At 32.8% G+C, this 15,364-nt stretch overlaps 1 protein-coding gene across 1 annotated transcript in view; it reads left to right on the forward strand.

Moving 5' to 3' along the window:
* Nucleotides 1-290: 290 nt before the first annotated feature.
* Nucleotides 291-15,364, forward strand: part of LOC118199979 (neprilysin-2-like) — a 127,122-nt gene continuing 112,048 nt past the window's right edge. Inside the window, exon 1 of the mRNA XM_035371884.2 lies at nt 291-448. Coding sequence (XP_035227775.1) covers nt 390-448 — 59 coding nt within the window. The 5' untranslated portion in view covers nt 291-389. The remainder of the gene's footprint in view (nt 449-15,364) is intronic.

The raw sequence follows: 15,364 nt of genomic DNA on the forward strand, positions 1-15,364 counted from the left end.
CACGCATTTTATTTCCTACGAATCGAACAGTCACAGCGAGGGAACAATCGAACATCTCGATCTCGGAGAGTTCTTAAATTGTCTTAAAATACTCGCCAATTTCCATTCTGATGTGTTTTTATCTTGTCGTTCTTGAAAAACGAAAAAGTTTTGTTTTCTCAGGGAGAAAGTCAACCGAGGGGGTTGACCCTTTTTATCTTTTCTATGGAGGGGGATTGTAGGGAGGGAGATTACGGGGGGGGGAATGCGTAGAAACAGGTTCGGATAAGCACATGGCAGTTCGCGAGAGCAAGTAGACTCAATTCGTTCGCTCAGTGGAAAGGAAGTGGTGAAAGTTTGCCCGCAGAGCGATTTCCACCGCAGAGAAACAGTCACAGTTAACGAACGGCATGTCGACTAGCGTGTGCCATAGCCAGCTGACACTCACATCGGAGCCGGAAAAGTTCAGGTGAGTTTAGTTTCGCTGTTAAGAATGAAGAGCACGTGAGACAAAGCGGTTACAAGTCACGCAAACTGTTGCTCAGATTTTACTTTAGGCGGAATGTCTTTGTTTATCCTATTAGGACATCAAATCGCGCAGATTATGCAATAAATACATTTTTATTTGCGGCTGTGATTAGTTTTATCATTTCGGCACGCAAAGGAGATCCATTTATGTTTCTCGTGTTTTGATAATTTTTATTTGTTTTGGTAAATTATTTCTCCGTAGGCTTCATACACGTAACCCAGACCTTGTCTTTTATTAACAGCAATTAATATTAATTCAGAAGTCAAACAACAAAAATCTTGTTTCCTATCTTGTTCATTTGCGGTTTTGCAGCTGAAGATGATGGTTCGGTAAAACCATCGAAACTAGTCCTGTGAAAATTTTGTAAATTAACGCTGATTTTTGTTGTTTGACTTCTGAATTAGTATTTATTCGGCGTGTTATTGTGTCTTAAGCAATTAATATGTTACACGTTTTAAATGGTTTTAAAAATATAAATTGGAAGATAAGTTTGGATACATTACCAAGTGAATATGTCATCTCAAAAATAAATTAACTGACTTAAAATATTAGGCATTTCTAATCGTGTTCTTAATGTGTTTTTAACAACTTGGTCGTAAAACTCTGTTTCCAAGCATCTATTTTTATTTCACAGTAAATTTTTGTTTATTTACAAGAGGTGTTTGAAGCCATATGAGGAAGATAAATAACTATAATTTGTGATGTAAAATATCAGTTTCAATTGACAAAATATCATAAAAATAAAATATATAATATATAAGATTTATTTAGTATGTATGAATGATCAGTTCAATATTTTATTAACCAGGATGTTGTCACTGACAGTTGTCAAAATATTATCCAAAAGACAAATGGCTCACTCCGTTGCATCGATAAATAATAGAATATTTCGATTCGAAAGGTATATTAAATTTATATAATTTTATCTTCCGTGATATAGAAATTTATCGTTGATGACTTTAAGCTAAGTATTGTGCATAGAGACATTAGATGTATTTATTTAGACTAGAGAGATGCTAATATTCTGCTGTAAACAGAAATCTAAAATTATCTAGCATCAGTTCTTGGACAAAAGCTGATGTTAGATAATTTAAAATTTTATTTAAGAATTTTAAATCTAATTTAAGAAAATTTTAAAGTTGCTCTCATGTAAATATATTCTATTTTATTTAAATTAATACCTTAATGATTGAAAAGTATGGCAATAAGTAATCAGAAATAATCGTCAAAGTACACGTAAATGCTTCAAGTAAACACTTGTTACGCCTTTTATGCATTTGTGAAATTGACATCTGGTTTGAGAATAGAAGTTATCAGCAACACAGTGAGAATGACAGAAAGAACGAATGGGAGAGAAAGATGATGCTTGAAATGAAAAGAAAGAATGTTGATTCAGATTAAAACCTCTGAGTAATCAGGTGGCTCAGCGTGGGCCTGATTAAATTGCCCTAAAAACATTTGTGCTAATTGAAGAAGCATTAATAACAGAGTATTTCTGATTGCGTTGAAAGTTTGTGAAATTGCATCTATATATACTGTTATTGTATGCAATTCCAAGTAGCTCTCGAACGGTTGGTCGTAGACCCATAATTTCAGTTTAAAAAATCAGACTTTGGCTATCTTGGTTTGTTTCAGACATCGAGAGTTTTAATCATTGACACCTTTTACTGAAACGTACGAAACTTAAACTTTCATACAGGCACCATATAGACTGTGTTCTGTTTACTAAGTTACTTCTTACGCTACTTTTTAAAGAAAACTGGGTTCTGTAACTTGCAGAACTTATGTTCCTAAAAGTTATTAAAATTAGATTTACTTTTAATACAAAAAATAAGTTCGAAATTTACGGGCACGCGTTATATGCCGGATAAAAATTTATAAATTTAAAAATAAACAAAAGAGCTTACAAAAAATAGATCTTCTACACACACCTAGGTGTTGTTTATTTAAAAGAAATGACATAGCTTATGAACATATCCACCATTTCACACCGCTTACGGGGCCTACCAACGGCCGAGTAGTAAAATCGTTGAACACTGGTAGTTCGCTCCGAGGTTCGAATCTCGTGAACGGGCTGGCTGCATGGACCTTTTATAGTGGCTTTCTCCCTGTAATAAGGTTTATATGAGCCAGTTTCCTCTAAAACGTCCTCCACGAAGGCGTCCCTGCCCTTAGAAAGACAAACCTTGAGTGCTTTCCCATATATAATCGAATAAACTCAAAAAAATTACATTCTGACACCGTCTTTCTTTTAAAAATAACCAAGTGTTTTAATTTTTGTTTGGTTTGGTTTATTTAATATGGTGTATTTAATTATGGTAAAGCCCACTAGGGCTATCTGCCTAAGGGGAGGGATGCCTTCGTGGAGGACTTTCTAAGGGAAACTGGCTCGTATACACGTTACACATGGGGAAAACCACGAAAACGCCCATGCAGCCAGCCCGTTCACAGGATTCGAACCTCAGACCGAACTACCAGTGTTCAGCGACTTTACCGCTCGGCCGCTGATGGGCTCGTAAAGAAAAGGATGCGCGTTATATGGCGAAGGTACCTAAAATTTAAAAAATACAGTTTTTAAATTACAGGTGCTTGGTATACGCCGGAATATATGGCAAGCAACTCTCTATAAAATTTCTATTTTAGGGGAAGTAAGAAAATTGAATTATGTCAGATATAATTTTTTTGATTTTAACATGTCTAGAAAGGGAAATCTGAAACTCACATGCGCTTTTGTTTGCCTAACATGAAAGGTAACTTTTAGAAAGTAGCATTCGAAAGCTTTTTTGATTAGCTTTCTTTAGAGATAGTATACAGAACTCAGAAATTTTATTTAATCTGGGATATCAAAATTATTTCACAAATTTAATATGTGGCGTAATTTTAGTAACATTACGATTTTATAACTAACTCACCCTCTTTCACTTTCACACATTTTTTTTTTTTTTTTTTTTTCTGTGGGTCCGCATAAATATGAGTTTTGTGTTATTATTATTATTATTATTATTTTTTTTGCAAGTGTCATATGATCAAAACTATCTCACTATAAAAGTATATTCGTTCACACTGGGACTTCATGTCTAAAATTAGAAACAGGGGTCTACTCACTAATCATTAAAGAGATATTTTGTCGTGTGCCATCTTGACATACGCTGTGAACATCTAATTAACAAAAAAAATCATAGTTAAACCTATGGTAAATTTCTTTACACCTCCATCTTCTAACCAAAAGTAAACAGGCAAAACACTAACAGCAGAGTTAGCTTTTAAAGCAATTTTTTAATATTTTTATTTCTTTATTATTATTATTATTATTACGATTTTTTTCTCCTTCTTTGAGAGCAATATAATATGTTTTTGAAAAGGGAAAGTGCATTTCTTTTTGTTGAAAATATTTTTAACTTTCACTTTAATCAGTAAAAAGGAAGCAAAAGCTAATGCTTCCTCTTTTCATTGTTTGTTAATTTTTTTTTTTTCATCTAGTTAAGTGGAGTGTTTTCAGAAAAATTTCTGACTCTTTAACTCATTTCAGTTCTCTCGAAATTCATAGAAGCTTTTCGATGAAAGTAGCCTCAATCGAGTTTTATTTGATTTTAATATTTTAATTTTCAAGTTGACGTATTTCTCCATGGGTTATTTGTTACTCTGTCGGTATTCTCTTATTCCTTTTATTTTGTTCTATTTCTCATGTATGCATTTTTCAACTTAATTAGGGGATACTCAACTTAATTAGGGGGTAATTAAAATTAGGGGATACTCCGATACATTTACTTTGAACAAATCATAGCAATACTTTTTTCTTTTCTTTTCTTTCTTCTATTTATTTGTTTATTTTATGAATTTCTATTAATGCCAAAGCAAATCAAATTATGATTCTGCAGCATATAAAGCGAATCAAACTGTCAGCCTGCATTACTCGGGTCATTTTCTGATTAATCTAAACCAGGGCTTCTTAAAGTCTTTTCAATCGCGACCCTTTCTTATCACTGATATTTTTTTGGCGACCTCCCAGATATTAAATATAAAATAAAGATATAAAAATAAATATCCTTCCGTAAATAATTTACTTCTTTGGTAAACAATATACATATAAAATGAAGAATTTTAAGATTTATTTTAAGCAAACAAAAATTAAAGAAAATTCTGATGAGACAGATGTATTTTGTTATTGTTATTTGTTTTGGGCAACTATTGGCTGAGGGGAAAAGAATTATCATTTGTCTTCAAGACACCCCTACGGAAAATGAGTCAAGGCTCGTTTCTACGGCAACAGACAGCTGCAGACTAACTGGCGAGAGCTTTTCTTATGATAGACAGACTGCGCTTCCCCTCCACTCTTCTTTGTAAGGTTGTTTCTTTATATACTATAGTGTTTATCAAAGGAATTCTTTAAAAATAGCCGTTAAAAACATGGAGCGCAAACGGGCTTTGTGCTCTACTGATTAAAACTGTCAAATCTGATTCGGGAATAGGCTAAACCGTTACTAAACTATGAGGGGGGGCTAGATGTTTTCTGTGTTCCCCGACATGGTAAATATCAGGTGTCTCTCATATTTCTTACTGTACTCATGTCTCTCAAAATAAAAGAACGACCGATGCAACGACGATCAATAATCAATGAAGTTTATATATTGGATAAACACAAAGATCCATAAGGGAAGCAGAACTAGTAATTATCTGCTTAAAAGAATACTACCAGTATTTTCTGAAGTATTACATCATTTCTAAAATCTATATTCACAACTTATTGTAATGTGGAAAAACATTTTGTTATTGCTGAAATCATTAAAAATAAATAAATAAATAAATAAATAAAAAATAAAAGAAAAAAGAGAGGGAAGGGGAGAGCATTATCCCAGCCTGTTTTTCTCTTCCCAGAACTTTGATCAGTTCCACGGCAGGGCATACAACCCATGACTTTCCTTGTCCACGCGATGAGACGGCTCCACCCTCTGAGTTGTCAGTAACCTGTAACCTGTTCGACGTTTTCTACTAGAGGTGAAACTCTGAACTGAAACCTTTTGGACGTGACCTGTTGACGTAAGGATTCTGAAACCATGAGGCATACAAGAAATAAACTAACCTATTGGGCAAGGCATGCGGTCCCCATATGTCGGAAAGAGGAGTTAGGAACAATCAGCTCTACTGTAACTCTAGAACCTACGGCGTTTACACCACATAGCGGTTTTTAATTATTAACATCAAACGTTGTATGAGTCATGGATCATGAAATTCACCGCTTTTGTAATTAAGATTAAATAAATCCCCCCCCCAAATCTGAAAGCTTTCAGATTTTATATAAAGCCCAAAAGGGCGTTTTTATGACGTTTTGTGTATTACCTTAATTAGGTATTCTTCCCGTCTTCTTAGCATGCCTTCGTACTGTAATGGTCAGCACGTTGGGCGCGTATTACAGAGGTCCGTGGTTCGATTCCCGGCGAAGGCATTGCTCATTTTTCATCACTCCTGCTTAAAAAAATCCCTAATGACTCGGCACCCGAACCGATAGTGGCTCCCGAACTAAAAAGGGTGGTGGATGATGATTCTTCACACCCAGGATTTGGCTATTGGGTCCCCTAAAAAACCTCAGTTGCCCTTTAAAAGGGTGAGTATATAAGGTATTTCTCCCGCCTTCTTAGCATGCCTTCGTAGTGTAGTAGTCAGCAGGCTGGGCGCGTATTCCAGGCGTATTCCAGAGGTCCGTGGTTCGATTCCCAGCGAAGGCGTTGCTTATTTTTCATCATTCTTGCTTTAAAAAAAAAAAAAAAAAAAAAAAAAAAAAACCTAATGACTCTATACACCCTTTACTGATTAAGTATCACGTTCTTCGCACTTAAAAGACATAAAATTCAATTCAATAGCAACATAGCAAAATATTTAAAAACAGCATATCTTTAGAATTTCCGATACACAATCTCGCGCGCTGGAGATAAAAATGTTTTTCAGTGCTGTTAAAAATATCAAAAATATTAGCAATAAAGCTTGTTTTTAAAAGACTTTATTACTCCGATAAGCAATGTACTGCTATAATTTAGAAGATAAATGACATATTTTATTTCGATTGCACTCGCCATAACTAGAATTGTTTTTCGGAAATTGAAAACAAATCCTTTTTTATATATTTTAATAGGGAGAATGAAAAAAAAAAAAAAAAAAAAAAAAAAAAAAAAAAAAAAAAAAATTGTCTTCGTCTAGGATGAATAGTGTTAGTTCCTTTTTAAGGCTTTCGAAGTACTCAATAAGGAAAACATTTACCGTTTTTCAAAAGGTTTTTGTTGAAAAAATTGTTAGCGCTTTAGGAAATATCATCATCTGCGTCTTTGCTTCCTTTAAGCGAGGATGGGTTAAAACACGTAAAAAGTGTAAAGTATTTCTCCCACCTTCCCAGCCTGCCTTCGTGGTGTAGTGGTTCTGTACACTGAACCGGTATTCCAGAGGTCCGTTGGTTCGATTCCTGGCGAAGGGGATTGCTCGTTTTTCATCTTGCCTGCTTCCAAAAAAGTACCTAATGTCTCTACAAAAGAACACTGGAAGAAATGTCCAAGAAAAAAACTAATAGCTTAGTATGATGTGTTTTAATTCAGATTAAGAAATTCTGTTAGGTATGATGAAGCATTATTTTAAATAAGCTTCAGATACTAAATTCTAAACTATTCAATGAATACAATAGCATGTACTTGTACAAGTAATATGTCAAACGTAGAAGCAGCAGGAATTCTTTTATGCTCTGACAACTACAAAAATCTCAAAGACTTCAACTGTCATCCGGGCCTTTTAGTCGGGTTCCCCACAGTGTAATTTTTTGTTCACTCCATTCTCTAGACTCAGCTGGATGAACAGCAGCACCACCTGCGATCAGATATATAATATCAAGGCATTTATAGTTAAGATCTTTCATTTAAAAAAAAGTTAAAAGAAAAAAGTAGACAGGAGGAGGGGGGGAATAAGAGAAAAGAGAACGTTTCATTAATTTATTTCTAACCGTGTCGTAAGAAAGCACTGTTGGGAAAAATAAGTAAGTCTGTTTACTGAAAGAGTTTGAAAGTTCTGCAAGGCAATACGAATGGCAAGCCCACCCCCTTCTTTTTTGGGGGGGTGAATAACTATGATTTACTGTCTATTATTTTCTTTTAAGATCATTGTATGATCTTCATTGACGTCAAGTAACCAATGAATATGATTACGGAGATAGTGATGAGAATAAATACTTTATATATTTTTAATCTGAATACAAGACAGTGTTTTGACATTAAAAACATCATAAGGTATTTTCTTCCTCCTTTCTGCATGCCTTTGTGGTGTAACGGTAACACACTCGGCGCGTATTCGAGAGGTCCAGGTTCGAGTACCGGAGAGGGCACTGCTCATTTTTCGTGTATTCCGCTTCAAAAAAACTTAATAAATCTGCAGTAGAGCCCAAACTAAAAAGTGGTGGATGATGATTCTTCACCACCAGGATTTGGCGATTGGGTTTCGTGATCCCCAGTCGCCCTTTAAAAGGGGAAGTATATTAAATATGGGGTATTTTCTCTCTCCTTTCTGCATGCCTTCGTGATGTAACGATAGCATACTCGGTGCGTATTTGAGAGGTCCAGGTTCGAGTCCCGGCGAGGGCATTGTACATTTTTCGCGTCCCCGGCACCAAAGACCCTAATGACTCTACAATATTTTAAAAAGACTCTTCCAAATGTTTTAGACTAGTGGTTCTCAACTTTTTGACTAATGCGTACCATCTAAACGAATACTGAAAATCTTTAGTACCATGACTAAAGATTTTCACCACTATATTTTGCAATGATTATTTTTCAGAAATATTTTAAAAAAATATATTTTGCCATTTGCGCAACCTATTAGCCATATTAAATGTGCACACATAAAAATACTGAATTCAAAATTGGATACCATTTTAATTATCAAAATTTAAGTTATAATACTTTGATTCTAAATATTAGTGTGAAATTTGGGCCTGTTTAAGAGAGATCAATTTCTTTATGTCTGGTCTTATTTCACTTAACTTTAACCGCAAATTAGGATGCAATTTTAATTTCGTTCTGTGTTTCACTTTGAAATAAAACGTGGAAGAAAATACTTGTTCACACATATAGGTTGTGCAAAAAGGCAATAAAAATTTGAAACCAGCCAAAAGTTAACAAGTGTGTTATTTTTGAAATCATCAGTTTGAGTTCGATCACAGGAAATTTCTATCAATTTTTCTTTTTCTTCACGTTATTTTTGAATTTAATAGTTAAAAACACTTTTTTCTTTGCTTATAAGCTGTTTTTCTCTTGCGTACTACCGGTTGAGAATCACTGTTTTAGACTGTTACATGACCGTTACATGGTACGCTGCGTGCCACATGGAGTGTGTAGCTAATATACGAGGAATAACACTTTAATTCTATTTAAGACGATATTCTGAGTATTGTCAATCAAAGCGATGCAAGGTCTTTAGTTTATAATGCTTAAAAAAGTAACGAATTCCTTGCGATAATCTTGCTGAAACGAATGAAATAATTTAATTTGTAAAATATATCGTGTCGAAGTTAATGTTTATTAAAATTCAGTTATTAAAATGAAACAATGCACTCAGCAGTATGATGGTATCCTGATAACTGATATTTCACATTATTTGTGGTAAAAGGATGATGTACGATACTTCCTGAAATTCATAAAAATTTGGTCAGAATGTATAAAACTTCCACTGAGCATTTTTATATGTACAGTTAACGTCACTGAAACAGATCACTTACATATTTGACAGAAGGAAAACGTTGCAGGTGTTAACATTTCGATGCTGAGACAAATGCGAAGTATTAGATCTTTCTCTTAAGCAGAAAAAAAAAAAAAAAAAAAAAAAAAAAAGAACTCAAGAACGTTTTTAAGAAAGCTCAAAATGAGGAAATGGGTTTCAACCCGCAACGATTTGCCTACAAAATAACACATGTAGCCTTTTCTTAACTTTCTTGAACGAAGTAAAGGAAATCCTGTACTTGCAAAAAATTCCGGTTATCAGGTTTCAACAGAAATACCCCTTTTGACCATTCCCAAATCCATTCTGACTATTCTTTTGCATGACGTCTGCCTATACGGACTCTTTGTTCCAAAACTAATTATAAAATAGAATCAAAATGTAATAAAAATGGATTTTTATCGCCATGTCTGTACACACGTACCTAAGTGTAAAACTCAAAAAACGATTAGCCGTAGAATGTTGAAATTTTGTGTATGGGACTGCTATAACAGCTAGTTGTGCACCTTCCTTTTTGTTGCAGTCGGCAGCACCAAAAGTCTCTACCTTGCTTGTTATATCATATATATATATATATATATATATATATATATATAATTATTAACACAATTCTTTTGATAACAAAACACAAACATGCCTAGTTATTTTCGCGCATAAATGAGTGAGGATGTCCGTAAATGTTTACCCTAATTAGAAAACATGATAGCTCATGATTGTGCACAAGTAACAAAGCATACATTGAACCTCAAAAAGCATAAACTCTCAAAGTTTATAATTATATTAAAAACCTTTAATATACTTCCATGATTCAGTTTCCCGCAACATATGCTCCCTAAATTTTTGGTCGCAGTCATATACTTTCAATTAAAGAGAAGTTTTCAATGACGAAAAAATTCATGTTTTGGAACTTGTAAAATTTTAAAAAATTAATATTCAACAAATAACGAAATCTAACTTTTAATGCGGTCTCACGGTTCCTAAACTTATACATTATTAGCCCAAAGGAGCGTTAGCTCAGAAGGGTTATTAATTTCGTTTTGGCATTTTGCGTCTATTCACTGTAAATGTCCGTATCACTTTACAAACTGTTACCACCAAATATTATCGCTTTGTGTTATATTCAAAGAAATTAAATAATGAAGAATCTGCATAAATAAATGTATGTTTCTTGCATTGTGATAAAACAACGGTATCTAGAGCCATCAAACTTTGAATAACGTAATCCTCCTCCGAATATGGGCATCTGGAAGCCGGAATTTGGAATTTGTTTTATTATCGATTTCATATTTTGTAACACATTAACAAATTTTTGATTAAGAAACTCAATGATTTCAAAACGAGCAATGGCAACACTGTACGGAAAAAAAAATATATTTTTAGTGCGCGAAACTGTGCATCGGAAATTCTAAAGATAGGCTCATTTTAAAATTATTTTCAATATTGCTATTGAATTGAATTTTACGTGAGAAGAACATGATATTTAATAAATTAATGTAACACAGAAAACGTTAAAAAAACGCACCTTTGTGCGTAATGTAAAATCTGAAAGCTTTCAGATTTCTTTAAATATCGATTTTGCTTAATAATTGTTAGAAAGAGTTATAATATTTATTTAATTTTCAGATATATGTGTGTACTTTGTATACGAGGATTGAGGACATATTATTTGACCCGAATTTTTGTTTGTAAAACAAATCGTTGAAAACAAGTATTGATTAACTCGACTGTGTGTGTATTTTAGAACTAATAGCTTTCAGGTCAAGGCTTAACTCTGATTATTTTCTAAAAAGGTAATTACTACCACCAGATTAAGTCTAATGGATTATTTTCAACCTTTTCTAAACCGACAAACCTTATATACTAACGGGTTGCAAAATAAGCTATGGAAAGTACTAGGGAAAATGCTTACTTGCGCAATTTTAATAACATGCAGAATTAAAGAATCGGAAGGTCATGTTCATTAGATTAGTTTTACAATCAGATTTCAACATGCTAATCAGAAACAATTTTTTTATGTGTGGTTGTTAGGTGATGACAGACGCTAAAAGAAGACAGACCAAAAAAAAAAAAAAAAAAAACCTATTAGTTGCCTTTGTGGACATGAAAAGTTCAACATTATTTTACTAATGATATTAACTGATACTTTTTACTTCCTTGTACGAAGCAAAAGAAGTATTGTAATCGCGAAAAATTTCGGGTATCGAATTTCAAAGAAAATATTCATTTTGACCTCTCTCGAAACTATTTGAAGAATGTTTTTGCGTAACATCTGTACTTATGGACAGAATAAATTATTCTTTTTTTCCTCGAACTGATTGTAAAAGGGGTTTAAAATGGATTAGAAAATATTTTTTCGTGATGTCTGTGCATACATACGTATGTATGAATTTCTCATAACTCAAAAACAAGTAGCCGTAGAACGTTGAAATTTTGTAGATGGGACTGCTATAACATCTAGTCATGCACCTTCTTTTCTGTTGTCATCGGCCGCACCAAACGTATATATATACTCCCACTGCGTTATCCAGTTCGCTGAGCTCATGTTTTTAATTCTTATATGTTGGTAAATTGTGCAGTTTTTGCTTTAAAAGTAATTGAATTAAATTATTCTTATATTCCGGTTAACGATTTTATGTCTTTAATTAATTTGCATGCAATAGTTGTATAGTTATCGAGAATTTAAAACAGACGCTAGGCCTAACGAGGCCATCATTTGTTTACATTTGAAACTCTTAATAGTGAACTAAGTCAGTTGGTGCACCAACTTCATTATCTTTTTGCCCGGTGATAGCAAAAGTTCAGTTTTGTGCACCGAAATTTTTATCTTCCTGCCTGCTGGCCGAATTGCTTGTTTGTGCATAGAAACTCTAATTTTACTTGCAAAAGAAAAAAAAAAAATAAAAAATAAAAAAATAACTGTTTTTAACTGCATTTGGAGTTTTAGGTTTTTCTATATTTTACAATTTTTAATGCTGGTGTTTTGAGTTTTTATGTATTTTTGCCTTGCCACAAAGTGTGAAATGAATTCATTGAATGAGAAATATATCTCTAATTGAAATTCGAGGAAATTAGTTTAAATGAAGCGTAGCAAAAAATGTGTATAATTTAAAAGATTGTATAAGGAAGTCATGTGTTGTCTACATCAGATATTTTCTTTATGCGTATTTGTAATGTTGCATAATTATAGCATTAACATTAAAAGTTTATTTTAATTTTATATGCGCTTTTATGTTTTTAGTTTTATTATTACCCCTACATTTCGCTTTGCATCGAAGAGGTAAGAAATTAGTTTTATATCTATCTGTATGGGAAAATTCATTCTTCAAGGTAAATCTTTCAAAAATTAAAATTATTTAAGAGAGGGTTTATTGGTATAAAAAACCTCTACCTTTCAAAACACGAAACCATTATAAACCCACGTAGCATATAATCTTTCATTGATCTTTCAATTAAAACAGTACATTCCTTACATTTTTAGCCTAATAAAATAAACCGTTTGAAACAATATCAAGTTCTTTACAATAGTTCGATATTTTTTTTTTTTTTTTGGCAATTCATTTTTCTCGCCTTCCATGCAATGATTCCTTCGCTAGGAATAAAAGGCTGAAACTTTTAAGAAGATTAATTATTTTTTTTACCAGTGACGTTAAACTATAAAATTGCATAAAATGCGGTTCTAATATTATATATTAAATTCCTTGATTGTAGAATTTCTATCTAATGTTGTCTACATCAAAAATGAAACTTAATGGTTATTGTAAAATTCTGCAATGCAGAGCAGTATATTTTTTCTCACATACGCGCCTAAGTTTTCTTAACAAATTTCTCCCATTAAATTCATTATAATTCCAATTATGAATTTGATGTATGTAATTTTTTCTTAAATTTTATTTCAAAATTTGATTATTACCGAACATTTATCCAGGGCAGTAATAAAAACAGTTTTAATTGCTTTTTTGCTTCCCGATGATGACCGCAACAGCATATCGAAATCCATTTTGTCCATTTATCGTTCGCTGATCTGTATTTTAACAACAGAGAATTTTGTTTACTTATTTATTTACTTAGTTGCCGAGTAAAAACTGCCCCGTCGCCAAGATCGAGGAAATAATGCCAAGTCGGGTTGGCTGTTTCGGTAGCTCAGTGTGTTACAGCAATCTGACTGCGCGAAGATCTTAGAATCAAATCACAACAGAATCCCAATTTTATTAAACTGTCTGTAAATTAATAATACTACTATTATCAAATAGTAATGGGAATGTGCCGTTTAAGACACGCTTCGGAAAGATTTGCTAGCAGATTTTTTAAAGATTTTACGACTTTTAGCAATACCTTGCAACACTAAATTTCCTTTTCGTGTATTGATAGTAAATAAACTAGTTACTTCCTTGTACGAAGTAAAAGGAAAAATTATAATCACGAAAAATTCCGGATACAATATTTCAACGAAAATATCCATTTTGACCGCTACAGAACGCAATTTATCGATGTTTTCACTTGACGTCTGAACGTAAGAACAGAATAAAGGACTCTTTTCCCCCAAACGAATTATAAAACTGATTTTAATTGAATTCAGAAGATATTTTTTTCCTTACGTCTTATATCTCGCCTCAAAAACGAGTAGCCTCAGAACGTTGAAATTTTGTATATAAAACTGCTAGTAGATGTAGATGTAGACGAACATGTAGATGTGCACCTCGTATTTTGGTTGCAATCGGCTGCACCAAACGTATATAAATATATTTATATATATATCCACTCTGTTACCCGGTTCAGTGATCTAAGTTTCTTTACTTTTATATGTTTGTAAATTGTGCATTTTTTTCTTTAAAAATGATTGAATTATGTGATTCTTATCTTCCGGTTAAGGTTTTTATGCCTTTAGTTAACCTGCATACAATAATTGTAGAATTATCAACAATTTAAAAGAGCGGCTAAGCCTAATTTTTGTTTACTACAGTAACTATAATTGTTTAAATTTGAAACTTAGCAGAATAGTGAATTTATTGCAATTCTAGAGAAACTAAGCTTCGCAGCAACAAAGTAACGTCTTCTTTTATTATTGCGCATTATGCTTAATTAATACTGGAAATTATCATTTAAGTTATTAGCTTATTTTTGCGTAGATGTGCACCTGCCATTTTGTTAGCAATCGGCAGCACCAAAAGTAAATATATATATCTACTCTGTTACTCTGCTGAGTGGGCTCAAGTTCTTTACTCTTAGATGTCTGTAAATTGTGCATTTTTTGCTTTAAAAATGATTGAATTATGTTACTCTGGTTGAGATTTTTATGCCTTTAGTTAACCTGCATGCAATAATTGTGGAATTATCAACAATTTAAAAGTTTCTTAAGTGCGGCTAAGCCTAATTTTTTATTACCGGGACAGCCATGTTTGCTTACGTTTGAAACTTAGCAGAATAGTGGATTGGTTGCCAATCTAGAGAAACTAAGCTTCGCAACAACAACGTAACGTTTTTTTTTATTATTGCATATTAAATCATGCTTAATCCATTCTGGAACTAACATATAACTTTTTAAGTTATCCCATTTGTTTATTCGGCATAGCGTGCGCAACAAATTAAGTCAGTTTCTAAATTTTCAATTTTGTGCACCGAAGAATCTGCCTTCTTGCCCGCTGGCCGAATTGCTTGTTTTTGCGTAGAAATTCTAATTTTAATTGTAAAAGTTGTCCTTTATATTGTTTTAACTGCATTTATCTTTTATGTTTTTTCTATATTTTTCAATTTTTAATAAAAATATTTTGAGGTTTTATGTATTTTTGTCTTTCGGAAAATGAGAACTGAATTAATTGGATGAGAAATATGTCTCTTATGAAATGCAGAAAAAATACGTATAATTTAATATTACGTACAAGTAAGTCATGTGGTGTACGCATCAGATTTTTTTCAATAAACAGAGAATTTTTGCTATGGCTATTTCCCGAAATGGCCATTTACTATAGCTATCTATAAGGCTCAAAGAACATGTATCAAATTTCTTTAGTGCAACGTAATTTCTGTTTTAGAATCTTTGAAATCTGTCCCTGTTATTCCACATAAACTAAATTAGATCCTACAATGAACCTGGCGTGAATAAATTACCAGCAC

Source organism: Stegodyphus dumicola, chromosome 3 (genome assembly GCF_044657685.1).
Source record: "Stegodyphus dumicola isolate Sdum_Otavi_A_Nest chromosome 3, ASM4465768v1".
Classification (NCBI taxonomy): Eukaryota; Metazoa; Arthropoda; class Arachnida; order Araneae; family Eresidae; genus Stegodyphus; species Stegodyphus dumicola.